This window comes from Octopus bimaculoides, chromosome 4, assembly GCF_001194135.2.
Source record: "Octopus bimaculoides isolate UCB-OBI-ISO-001 chromosome 4, ASM119413v2, whole genome shotgun sequence".
NCBI lineage: Eukaryota > Metazoa > Mollusca > Cephalopoda > Octopoda > Octopodidae > Octopus > Octopus bimaculoides.
Window position 1 is genome coordinate 114,306,896 of NC_068984.1, and position 13,365 is coordinate 114,320,260.

The following is a 13,365-nucleotide window of genomic DNA, read 5'->3' on the forward strand; positions in this document are numbered from 1 at the left end:
TACAGCCCATGTTTCACTGCCATGTAGCATGGTTGTTCGTACGCATGCGTCATACAGTCTGCCTTTTACTCTGAGTGAGAGTCCCTTTGTCGCCAGCAGGGGTAAGAGCTCTCTAAACTTTGCCCAGGCTATTCTTATTCTAGCAGCTACACTTTCAGCGCACCCACCCCCACTACTAACTTGGTCGCCCAGATAGCGGAAGCTATCGACTACCTCTAGTTTTTCACCCTGGAATGAGATAGAAGTTGTTTCCTGTTTGTTTGCAGTCTTTATTGCACCTGAACATCTGCCACAAACAAAAACTAACTTGCTAGTTAACCTGCCTTTGATGTTGCTACAAAAACTAACTTGCTAGTTAACCTGCCTTTGATGTTAATGTTTGTCCATGTTGTAAACTGGTTTTGTGATTGGAAAAGCATCCAATTGTTAAAAATATGCCAATAACATTAGTCAAATCAATGAAAAACTATAATTGCATAAAGAGGGATAACACTTAATTCATGCTGCACACTGTAGTGAGGTGAATAGGTAAGGATATCCTGACCATGCACAATAACCTCTTGGCCATCATTAAACAATCACAACTCAATACTGAATAGCAATTAGTGATATTGGTCTTAACAAGAGAGACACAACAATCTGGAGAAGGAAAGAAGGGAACAGCTAGAAATTTGTAAAAGGCAACAAACCGCAAACTACCTCTGTGGATGAAGCAAGGTTCACCAAAACAATATCTGATATGGAGGTAAAATAGTATGGTAGAGGGAACTATAAAAGCTAAGAGACAGGTCTAAAAAGAAAAGATAAAGTGGAAAAGCAAAGAATAATATTAGACAGCTAGAAAAGAAGCTGAACTACAACTAGAGAAGCAAAAAAATATGAGGTGTGCAAATATTCTACAATATGAGTATCAGAGGTGTTTGATTTTCCAAATTGCAGAGGGAATCAGGATGTTGTTGATGGAAAATATAAATGTAATGGTAATGATTTACTCGCCTTGACTGATGTCAAAGAGGAGCAGGGTGAAAATGCTACTGAGATAATGTTGAATGAGGAGAATGTGTGAAAGGGAAAGAAAATAACCTCAAGTAGACCTAATATCTGAAGGAGCTATTATTGACAGATATGCAGTTAAACTGTCCATTAAAAATAAGGACAAGAAATCAACAGAGCTAATTCTGAGATGTTGAAAATAACTAGCAAAGCAGGACATACACCAATCACCCACACAGTCAATCAGATGCTATAGGAAAGAGTCATTACCAATGACTAGTGCAGCAGTATCATTATCAATTGCTAGAAAGGCAAAGATGATATTCTACAAAGAAGCAATTACAATGGCATCAATTTGATAGACCAAGTTATGAAAGTAATTAGGAAGGAGAATTAAGCTTAGATTAGATGCAGTTTGGATTTGTGCTAAGATGGGGTACCACTGCTCTCTTCCTAGTGAAACAACAAACAGAAGTTCTTCACCAATAAGATCAAGCCACTATGCTTAGAATTCATTGACCTGGTGAAAGTCTTTGACAGAGTAGCATGCTCTGTAATTTAATGGTCAGTAAGAAGACTAGGTATATGGCTTGTGAGAGCTGTACAAGCTATGTACAGAAACATTGTCAGAAAGGTGGAAGTTCAGCAAGGAATTTATCATGCAAGTAGGCATCCATCAAGAATCTATTCTCAGCCCTCAGTTGTTTATTAGAGCTCTACAGGCTGTAACAAAGGAAATCAAGACTAGTTTTCTAAGGAATTACAGAAAAAATTCCAAACATAGAATTAAATCTTAGAATCAATAATTCTTAAATGTATTGGAACAGTAAACAGGACTCTACAATCAACTGGGAAGTGTCATTTCTCAAAATACAAAAATGTGGTAGGTAGAAGTACCATATGGCACAAGCAACGTGATGTATAAGTGCACAAGTGGGGCAATGGAGTAACTGGCAAGCTGAGAGAGATAAAGGATTATAAATTCAAGACCTCAAAATTATTCTAGATCTATCATGATGACACCACATTTAAAAGCATTACCAAACTTACATCACAAAGACTGGGATTGTCTTTAGAACCAGGACCTGTGACTGCTAATTTTCTACAAAGCTCAAGAAACCTACATCAATGGAATGGTGATACTGCTACACACATTAACATCCTAGATCAATCACAGAGGTTTGAAAACCAACAAAGTTTCAATCGTGATCTTATAGACATGTTTCTTTTCTCCAATTCCTTCATCTCTAATGGTCTCTTCTCTGTACTATTTTGCTGCAAAACCCTAACTCCTGCTCTACTAATAATTATAACTGTGTTTCATCTTCCAAGCCCAGCACTGCACATCTCTCAGAGCATCTGGTAATCTCTCCTGAGTCACATTTTTTCTCCCTCTTTTTTTTTTCTTCTATGGCTATTTAAGATAAATATCAACCACATCAATCTAAAAGGACCTATAATTACATGGATACAAGCCCTTCCTTCTTTGACTAACTTGTAGATTTCTAAGAATGCTTTGCACAAGACAATTGGCAACTTTTCTTTCTATCTTGTATTTATAAATGGACAAATTGTACATTAACATTACTACCAAAAAATTATCTTGTTCTTTCTGGCATCGTTTTCAACTAGATTTTCTCACAAACCACTTTTACAAAAGCAATTGACATTGTAAACAATTTCTGTATAAATATTTAATTAATAGACAAAAAAAAAAAGAAAAGAAACGAGGGAATCGTTTCAGTTAGTGAAAAGTTTTCCCCAAGAGATATAACTGACATCTCAGAAATAAATATAAATTAAATGTATTTAAAATTTGGCCAAATGAAACCCGTAAAATAATAAGAAGACAAGCCCTCTGTCAACCACGTTCAAAACCGGGTTTTGACTGAAACCATTTCACTTAACATTCGCCGCAAATGACCTTGGGATAGGCATGAACATCACAACATCTCACTTTGCCGTCCATGTAAATCTGAGACGTGTGTGTAGCAGAAAGAAACCAATATTTAGCTGTTTTACTTTGTTTACCGATTTATTCGCGTCAAAATCTTACTCGGGCGCTTCGCTCCTGCTATCACATATACACGCACGCACACATTCACCTTACAAGATCAACGTGTAATCACAATACAATTCCTTCAAATATTTTTGCAACGAATTTGCTTGTGAAGAAATGTTATCCGATTAAATGTATATATCAAGATGAAAAGAAGAAACAGAAAATTATAATTTTGAAAAAAAAACCCCAGATACTAAGTTGCGTTTATCTTTTCGAGTCAATGATCTATGTAGTTTAGTATATATATGAACGATGCTAACGCAACTTCAGCAGGCACAACACATAACTTCTGTAATGCAACGGAAGGTTACTCAAATTGAATTGCTGTTTATAATTAATATTTTTACAGTAGCAGAAGAGACAATAATATATCAGGAAGTAAACAACTAGACTGAATATAAAATATTATAAAGCTTATTTATTTACACGAATAAAAGTTATCGGAAACCGTCAAGTTTCGTTTGTTTTTTCAGTCGAAACAGACAAGTGGTTGCATCTAAGGGAGGACAAGCGTGATTTTACAGCTCCAGACTTAACTTCCAAAACCAAAGTGAGCCTTAATAAAGTGGAAAATACTTGTAAACAGATAACTATGTAAAGGAAGATGAAAAGGAATAAATATGTAATTCTTAGAACGGCAGTTTAGAAACCACTCAAATTATAAAATATCAATGATTTGTCTGTTTACCGGGTTTCATTTTATACAATTAGGCTGATCTATGTTACAACATATCAAGAATATGATTTTCGTCAGTCATTTCAATAAACGAATTCTTGTTTTCATGAATTTAGAATAAGATTCAGTATTATTTTTGTTAATATACATAAATGTACAGATCCATATTTTGCCATATTTTACTAAGAACAAATCTTGTTATTTAGTTTTTTTTACTTCTCAAAATCGCATCTTCTATTGCAACATTAATATCACAATATTTATTAATAACGCATTGTCAAGTTTAAAGACTACATTCAACATTCAAAAATACTTCAGTATAAGCATTTAATCATTCCCAATTTGAATATTACATTAGATATGTAATTCCATGTCATATCTGTGCTTACATATGAAAATGCTAAGAAAATCCATTGGAAAACATTAATAAATAAGATATACTTTTGGAAGTAGCATTAACTAAAATAACTTGAGTCGGGTTGGTTTCTCTCACAGATTTCTCTTATCAATTTCAACTCAATATCACAACAAATAACATAACGATGTTCTTCTTTATTATATTAATGACCAGGTTTTTTGGAGCTGTAGAAGTAGGAAGAAAGGCCAAAACTATTTTATTTCGTTGTCGATCAAGTAAACATGATGCAAAAAATGAAATAACATTTATTGTGAAAAATCCAAGAGATAAATACATTTAATCATCAACTGTCATTCCTAAAACTTTATTCTTTAAGATCTCATAAATACAGTAAAAAAAAAATGACAAAATTGAGAAACATGATATAACTTACCTTTTAATAAACAGGAAAACGAAAGTGTATTTAGATATCAAAAAATAAAACGGATAGAGACGTAAAAATAAAAAGGAAAAAGGGGGTTGAGCAGAAAAATTGACAGAACTTTTGAGAAAGAAGTTCAGAAAAGTGTCCTTTCTCTATTTGGAAAGAATTTTAAAAGGGAAACAAAATATTCTTTCTAAAACTGCAAAAAAATGATAAAGAAAATTTAAACAACTTACCAAGACTATTTTGCTTTCTATATAACCTTTATTTTTATTTTTTTAAAGCCCTGACCAAAACAAATTTTTGAAAAAAAAAAAATTGCCAATTGTACTTACTTGTAAAGGAGAGAGCCCGTGCTGCTGGCGCCTCAAACACTGAGATCTACTGATTCTGTTGCACCGTTAGACTAATGGAATTGTTTTATGAACACTATGACGTCACAGATAACCCGGATAAGGAAGAATTTGTTTATTTATTTATTTTTTCCTTTATTTTTGTTATTCATTTATTTATTTATTATTTGTAAAGAGGACAGTTCCATACTTCCGGGAATGGCTAAATGGTTCCAAAAAATAAAATAAATTATAAAGAAATTGAAGAAAATCGAATAAATTAATGAAGAAATTAAGTTCGATTACATGATAATTTGGATCCACAGAGTTGTTCTGTGTTTTATTTTTTCTTGTTGATTTTAGTTTCCGGTGCTCAGCCAAATTAGAAATTGTACAACAGAAACACTCGGCTCTGTTTTCTGTAGCAGACGCTTATTTCAAGAGTTTATTTCTTATCTTTTATTTGTTTCAAACACGGGGACTGCAGTCATGCTAGAGCATCATCCAGAAGGGTTTGGTCGAACAAATTGACCCCAGTACTTATTTTGACTTAGAGTCTGGTCTGGTGGGGGTACTTATTCTATCGTTCTCTTTTTGCCGAACCGCTAGAAGGGGACGTAAACAACCCAGCACCGGTTGTCAAGCGGTGCTGGGCGACAAAAACACACACACACATATATATGTAGGTTCGGTAGGGCAAAGAGGAAAATAGATCTCAAAACATGAGTCTAAAAGTATTTTATCAATAATCGACAGAAGTTATAGAGTAACTCAAGGGTCGAGAGATTCGTGTTTTGGCACGCCCTTGAGTCACTCTGTAACTTCTGTCGATTATTAATAAAAGATATGTGATGTACATACACACATACATGCATATATATATGTGTGTGTGTGTGTGTATGAGGCACTTTTTTTAGTTTCTGTCTATCAAGTCCGTTCAAAAGGCTTTGGTTGGCCGGAACGATGGTAGAAGACACTCGTCCAAGGTGCCACGCAGTGGGAATGAACACGAAACTATGTGGTTGGGAAGTAAGCGCCTTACCACACAGTCACACCAATGCTAAAATATAAATTCTAACCGAAAAAGATTTATAGAGTATATTGATAAAAAAAAAAACCAGTTAATTATCGTCCAGTTACAATTATTCACTCGTATTTTATTAGATTAATTTTACTTAACAGTGTAGCTAAGGAAACCATAACAACAATCTTCGCAACTAGAGACGGCAACTCTTTGAAATATCAATTGAATTCTCCCAATGATTTTTTTTTTACTTGTAGTTAAAAATGCACAACATTTTCTTGATTTTACTCTGGCTTGAATGATTTCAGAAGTATTGAAATTAAAAATAAAAGATCAATTTTTGTTGCTTGAGTAGAGTGTGAATGAACCGTAACATTCTGTTCATTAAAGAAAAATAACAGCCTGCTACGAGTTGACGTTATTTTGTCAAGACAAGGAGATACAAACAGATATATATACATACATGCACAAACCCACTCACATATATGTGTGTGTGTACAGGAATCCCTTGCTTACGGAAATAATGCGTTCCTAGAACAAGGAAACAACAGAGAACAAGTTACACGATCACCTTTAATCGGGAAAATAACTATTTCTTAACGTTTGTTTTTTAACATGCACTGTACACTATAAATGCATAAAAACACAAAAACATTTTTCGAATGTTTTTTGTGTTTTTATGTATTTATAAATAAGTGAGGAAATTGTTAAGAATCGTAATATCGTGAAAGTAATTCTTACTACAAAGACGTTGACTACAGTGTGAAGGGTTGTAGTGAAATGATCTTGGGGGATGAGGGACAATATTTACTATTATATCAGCTTGAAGGGTGAAGAACTTATCCATGTTTATGACGCATTACCTCTTTTACAACTCAATATAAACTGAGCTGATTGTAAACTCCTTTTGTAATTTTTATATTACATTCACCATTAGGATCATTATCAGCAAAAACCTACAGACCTTTCTCTATCAGTGCCAACCATTTAGCAATAATTTTTATAGTCAATTTCAGCAGTGTAGGTGAAACTTCTCTTGTCTCCTCTATTCTCTGCTTTTTTTTATTATTAGTATTTTCCTAACAGCATCAACTCCTTGTTAGATAAACTTTCTCTCTGGGACCCTAGCAACTCAATCATATCATCCTCTATGACGTCTTCAAATCTTACATCTTTTGCAAACATCATATCTTTCTAAATTTGATGTAAGTTTTCTGCTTGAGGAAAACTTGTCATGGATAGTTTGACCATATACTTTCCAAAGCACTATTCAAAGTTAAGGGTTTCACTTCATCCCATGACTCAGCTATGTTATCCACAGCAACCATTATGTTGAATTTCTTCTAGAAATCTCTAACTATAGGTTTATCCTCCCTGTCAGTTGCTTTCATAAACTGTTTGAAAGTTCTCATATATTATACCTTGCACACCATCATACCTTGATCCATTGGATGGAGTAAAGAAATTGTATTCTTGAGGATAAATTCTATTCTCACCTTATCAAAAAGTTTATCTAAATTCAATGGATAACTTGGTGCATTGTCTAAAAAAAAACAATGCTTTATTGGAGATATTTTATCTCACACAGTACAGCTGAACAATAAACATTTGTAAACCACTCTTTGAAAAGGCTCTTAGTCATTAATGCCTTCTTATTTGAACACCAAATCAGAGGTAGATTGATCTTTGTTTAACCCTTGATAGCCCTTAGATTTTGGGAGTGATATACGTGTAACGGCTTTAATTTTATATCACCAGTGATATTTCTTTCCAAAAGAAGTGTCCAAAAATTTTTGGAAGCTTTAGATTTTACTTCTCAAGAATAAAAGTTTTAGCATGCAAGCAGCTCTAGAAATGTGCAATCTTATCAACATTGTATACATGCTCTGGTGTATAACCCACTTCAGCAATCATTTTCTTCAACTGCCCAGGATAATTAGTTGCAGCCTCTGTATTAGAGCTCACAGTTTCACCAATCACTTTTATGTTGTGCAAATTCAGTCACTTCTTAAAACTTTCAAACCAGACTTTACTAGCCAAAAAGGGATTTTCATTACAAGTTTCTTGGCTCTTTTTTTGAATTACCATTGTATTTATCAGCATATTATACTAATTCTGATCCTTGATCCATACACTCAAGAGTCATTCTATTTTAAGCAGTACATTAGATCTATGGAAAAATAAGATCTAGACAGTTAACAGAATAGCTTCTTGAGCACTTGAGATAATTTTCTCTCAGTTGTCATATATTGTTCCCACTGTAGATGTTGCAAGATCTAATATTTTGGCAAACACAGTTATCCTTTTGCATCAAGTCTTTTTAACACATTAAGTTTATTATTTATTGTAATCCCTTTACAGTTCGTTTTCACACGACTGCCTTCAGGTCTACTTGATAGTTTCTCTCCAGACATCTTAAATTGAAGGCAAATTCAACAGCAGCAGTGATTAATTATCCACAACAAATATATAATAAAAAAATTGGTCAAGGGAAGATATTTTGTGAGAGTGAAAAATTGTTTTATTCTTATTGATGCAATAATGACAATGGGATGAAAAGAAGGACTGAGGAAGAGAAAGTACTATATGATTACAGTTAGCTGAAGGGTCACTAGACTTTATAGGCACTTCACCCCTTGCATTTCTGACTTAAGAAAGAAATACACACACATACACAGACACGGGCACACACAAACACACACACACACGCACACACACAAACACACACACACACACACACACACACTCATCCACATACATGTGTTGGCGTACGTGCTGATATCTGTTGTAACCAGTTGGATTCAAAAGTTGGTGGGTTGATAGTGGTGATGATGTGAGTTGTATTGGTTCAGATATATTGGTTTAGATGGGTGATAAAAATCTCTGAAGAGGCCTAGAGAATCATACATGTACCTCTATTTCACACATTTCATCTATCAATTGCTTCAACCCGCTGGAGTTATATAGATAGAATGAGGCATGTCACCTTTAGGCTGAAACAGCTGTAAGTCATTGTCCCATCTTTGGTCAGTAGATGTCATTTTTAATTACTGATATGACATAATATGTCACATGTGTTTGTATATTGTTAATATTGTCCTCTAAGTTAAAAAATAAACAGGTAAATTGACACAATACAATGTCTGCAAGTTGATGAATACCACATATTCCCCTCCATTTTCTTCTTGCTATATAAATTAAGGGTAACATATCCTTTTACCCACACACATTTATTGCACTTGGTAATACGCAGGAAAAACACTAGTGTAATAATAATTGGGTACCCTCCCAGCAGTATATTGGATAGATATTATCCCTTAGTGGGTTGGATTCACAACCCCTAGCTTTCTTGGATATATATATATATATACACACACACACAGATATATATATATGATGTGTCGATATCTGCTGCCTCCAAGAAGTAAGGTGGAGGGGAGGTTCCTCACAGGCAAAGAACACAGGTACAAGATTTTCTGGGCAGGGAACACACACGGACTCGGGGGCGTGGGTATACTTCTTGCGGGGAATTGGGTGGATAAGGTAATCGAGGTGGTCAGAGTATGCAATAAAATACTTAAGATTAAATTTGTGCTTCATCATGGGTTAGCAACTATTATCTCAGCCTATGCCCCTCAGCCGGGGCTGCCCAATGAAGAGAAAGACCGATTTTATAACACCCTCTTACAGACTACCTCGTTGACGAATGACAAGGACCTTCTCTTTGTGGCTGGTGATTTCAATGGGCATGTTGGACAACATGCAGTGGGTTTCCATGGCGCAATGGACATGTTGGACAACATGCAGAGGGCTTTCATGGCATACATGGAGGCTATGGCTTTGGTTTCCGCAATGAGGAGGAAACCAGACTACTGGAGTTCTGCGATGCAAATGATCTTATGGTTTGCAATACCAACTTCAGGAAACCCACCTGATACCTAGTCACCTACCATTGTGACAGACACACTAGCTAAATTGACTACATCCTCACCAGAAAAAGGGAAAGAGGGCTTCTTATAAATGCCAAAACCTTCCCAGGCAAAGAATGTACCCCTCAACATAGATTAGTAGTTAGCGACTTCGGGATCAGGGCTAAATGGATGCCCAGAAGAAGACCAGCTTGGAGGAGAAGGGTCTGGAAGCTTAAAGATCCTGCAAATGGACAGAGATTTAGAAATGTATTACTCGAAGCCTTTGACGAAATAGAAGTGGATATAGCATCACATGATGTGGAAGACACCTGGAGGTTTCTATGGGACAACCTGCTGAGAGCCACTGACCAGATCTGTGGATAGTGCAAAAGTCCCCTCTCAACACAAGGTAACGTGGTGTTGGAACAATGTTGTTGACAGGGCTATTAGACAAAAGAAACAGGCTTGGAAGGACTGGAAGAACGGTGGTAGCAGGGAATTGTATCAGACTGCCAGAAGGGAAGCTAGGAGACAGGTTTATTTAGCCAGAGGGGAAGCAGATAAGAAAGAATTTGCCAATGTTCTGCGCTGCAAGGACCAAAGACTTGAAGTGTTTCGTGTTGTAAGACAGTGTGTGAGAGAGAATTGTGATGTCATAGGAGAGAAATGTGTCCGCATGGATGATGGTTCACTTGCACTAAACAAGGCTGCAAAGAGAGAGGTTTGGTGATGACACGATGAAAGGTTGTTCAATAAAGAGAATGAACGAGAGAAAGAGAGTCTGCTGAATGTCAACCCAACAGAGGGACCAGCTATCCAAATTGACAGTACCTTGGTAGATAAAGCAATCAAGAATATGAAGACTAGGAAAGCCCCCGTCCCATCAGGAATCACTGCGGAGATGCTCAAAATATCTGTGAGTGTAAGTACCTTGAGAGAAAAGTTGGACCTGAGAAGCATCAGTTGTGGTGTGCAAGAGAGACGATTGCAATGGTATGGTCATGTAGCAAGAATGGATGAGGATAACTGTGTGAAAAAGTTCCACACCCTAGCAGTGGAGGGAACCTGTGGAAGAGGTAGACCCAGGAAGACCTGGGATGAGGTGGTGAAGTACGACCATCGAACATTAGGCATCACCGAGGCAATGACTATGACCAAGACCTTTGGAAATATGCTGTGCTTGAGAAGACCTGGCAAGCCAAATGAGACCATAACCCGTGGCCTTTGCCAGGGGTGTAGCCAGCCTATTCTTGCATACCTTTCCTTCATTTGACACTAAACTCTGCTTGTGAAGATCTGTTGCGGCAAGTGAAATCAAAATCGAACCAAATTCGACGACTGGCACCTATGTCAACCTTTCCTTCATTGGACACTAAACTCTGCTTGTGAAGACCTGTTGGGGCGAGTGAAATCGAAATCGAAATTGAACCAAATTCAATGACTGGCACCCGGAACCATGTGGTTGGTAAGCAAGCTACTTACCACACAGCCACTCCTGCGACTATTTCCATAACATTATCATTATGCTGGTGTTTGTAACATAAATTAACATTTGATTTTGAGGGTAGGGTAGATTTTAATTTAAATCACTGCAGTCTCAGATGGGTTGGTATCAAAAGGGTTAGAGAGACTAGAATATTGTAAAAGCAAACTTGACATGTAAGTGAGTCAGTGGTTGAAAGGTATTACAGTTAAGTGTCATTTATACATAGTTTGATGATGGAAACAGATTGTCTTATAAATTTTGACAATGATCATTCAGTTGTTCAATCACTCGAGAATTAGAGTTGTTAAATTAACATATATAAGTGGCTGTGTATTCCATAGAACCATGTCTTCTTAATGTACTTCTGAAACTGAATCAATGACTCAATATGTGACAAAGCCCTTTGAATCACAGGTACACTCCATCAGGTGAGCTTTCATAGCTTCTATCAACCTAATTTCATTCACAAGGTACAGGTCACCTGGAGGTATAATAAAGTTGTCACATATTTTGGAACACACTCAGGATTTCATGATTATAAAGTGAACTTCTTAAATCACTTAGTCATGCATGGCTTAACCTTTTAGTATTCAGATTATTCTGCCAAATATAATGCTTACTTATTCACATTGTTTTGAATTAATCATAGCGTTGAGATTTTGAACATCATCATCATCATCATCGTTTAACGTCTGCTTTCCATGCTAGCATGGGTTGGACGATTTGACTGAGGACTGGTGAAGCCAGATGGCTACACCAGGCTCCAATCTGATTTGGCAGAGTTTCTACAGCTGGATGCCCTTCCTAACACCAACCACTCAGAGAGTGTAGTGGGTGCTTTTACGTGTCACCCGCACGAAGGCCAGTCAGGCGGTACTGGCAACGGCCACACTCAAAATGGTGTATTTTATGTGCCACCTGCACAAGAGCCAGTCCAGGAGCACTAGCAACGATCTCGCTCGAAAATCCTACGAAGGCCAGTCAGGCGGTACTGGCAACAGCCACGCTCAAAATGGTGTATTTTATGTGCCACCTGCACAAGAGCCAGTCCAGGGGCACTGGCAACGATCTCGCTTGAAAATCCTTACACATGTCACAGGCACAGGTGCTATCCTGATTTCGCTTTCGCTTGCCCCAATAAGTCTTCATTCAGATTACTCTGTGAAATATAATGCTTGTTTATTCATATTGTTTTGAATTAAACATCCATTACCTTGTAGCTTTGAGATTTCAGCAATGTGATTATTTATTTTAGAATGACATTGTAGGGTAGATGTGAGAGACCAGATCTGGCCATTTTTAACGTAGAACAGGTAGAATATTTGGGCCTGATATGGCCAGATTAAATATTTGAGCCAGATACGACCAATTTAAATGATAATGGATTAATGAGTGAAAAATACCATGGGAAATTAAATAGCTTTATTACAGAATTTACATAAATACATAAGTAGTTTTAGTGAGATATACATGTACACACACACACACACACACGCACACAATGTTCTATTTATGTTAGAACTACGCCATCTGCGTTGTAGATGTGTGACAAGGATGAATCAGCTTCTCTACACTTCCTTGTGTACTGGTTGTTGTAGAATGATCTGAACTGCTTCGCTGACTTGAGTGCCGGCTTTCCAATAATGCTGTTTGGTCACTGCTCTTTGTACGAGGTGTCTTCTTCTTCTCTTGAACACTAGGCAAAGTATTCGAACGCATTCGACAATACTCTTGGGAGAAATCTGACTCAATTTCTTTGTTGCTTCGGGAACGTGGCTGGATCATCGACTTCGTACCACCAAGACGTCCTTTTTTCATTCCTTGAAATATTACCTGCACATTTCGCTTTGGTACAGTTTGTTCGGTGGCAGCTGAGACACGGCGAATGCTGAAATGGATAACATATTTAGACATAAATAAATGTTTGTTGTTTTTTTTGTTTTGTTTTAAAAATCATTTTGACTTGGTTTCCATTATAGCCATTTTAGTAATAGTTCATTTGTAATAATTAAAAATAGTTTCACTTATCAGTAGAATCTACCCTAACATTTTTAGTTTCAGCAATTTTTAGATAATATATATATATATATATATATATA

The 13,365-nt window shown here is 36.4% G+C and overlaps 2 protein-coding genes across 3 annotated transcripts in view; both read right to left on the minus strand.

Moving 5' to 3' along the window:
• The window catches only part of LOC106881694 (KAT8 regulatory NSL complex subunit 1), a 103,410-nt gene extending 98,471 nt beyond the window's left edge, over positions 1 to 4,939 (minus strand). Inside the window, exon 1 of the mRNA XM_052967364.1 lies at positions 4,849 to 4,939. The gene's annotated coding sequence lies outside the window, so the exon portion shown is untranslated. The remainder of the gene's footprint in view (positions 1 to 4,848) is intronic.
• A 7,735-nt stretch (positions 4,940 to 12,674) lies between these two features.
• The window catches only part of LOC106872113 (protein C1orf43 homolog), a 33,044-nt gene continuing 32,353 nt past the window's right edge, over positions 12,675 to 13,365 (minus strand). Inside the window, exon 6 of one of the 2 annotated variants that reach the window (XM_052967366.1) lies at positions 12,675 to 13,154. In XM_052967366.1, coding sequence (XP_052823326.1) covers positions 12,788 to 13,154 — 367 coding nt within the window. In that variant the 3' untranslated portion in view covers positions 12,675 to 12,787. The remainder of the gene's footprint in view (positions 13,155 to 13,365) is intronic. The other variant, XM_052967367.1, reaches the window with a different exon arrangement.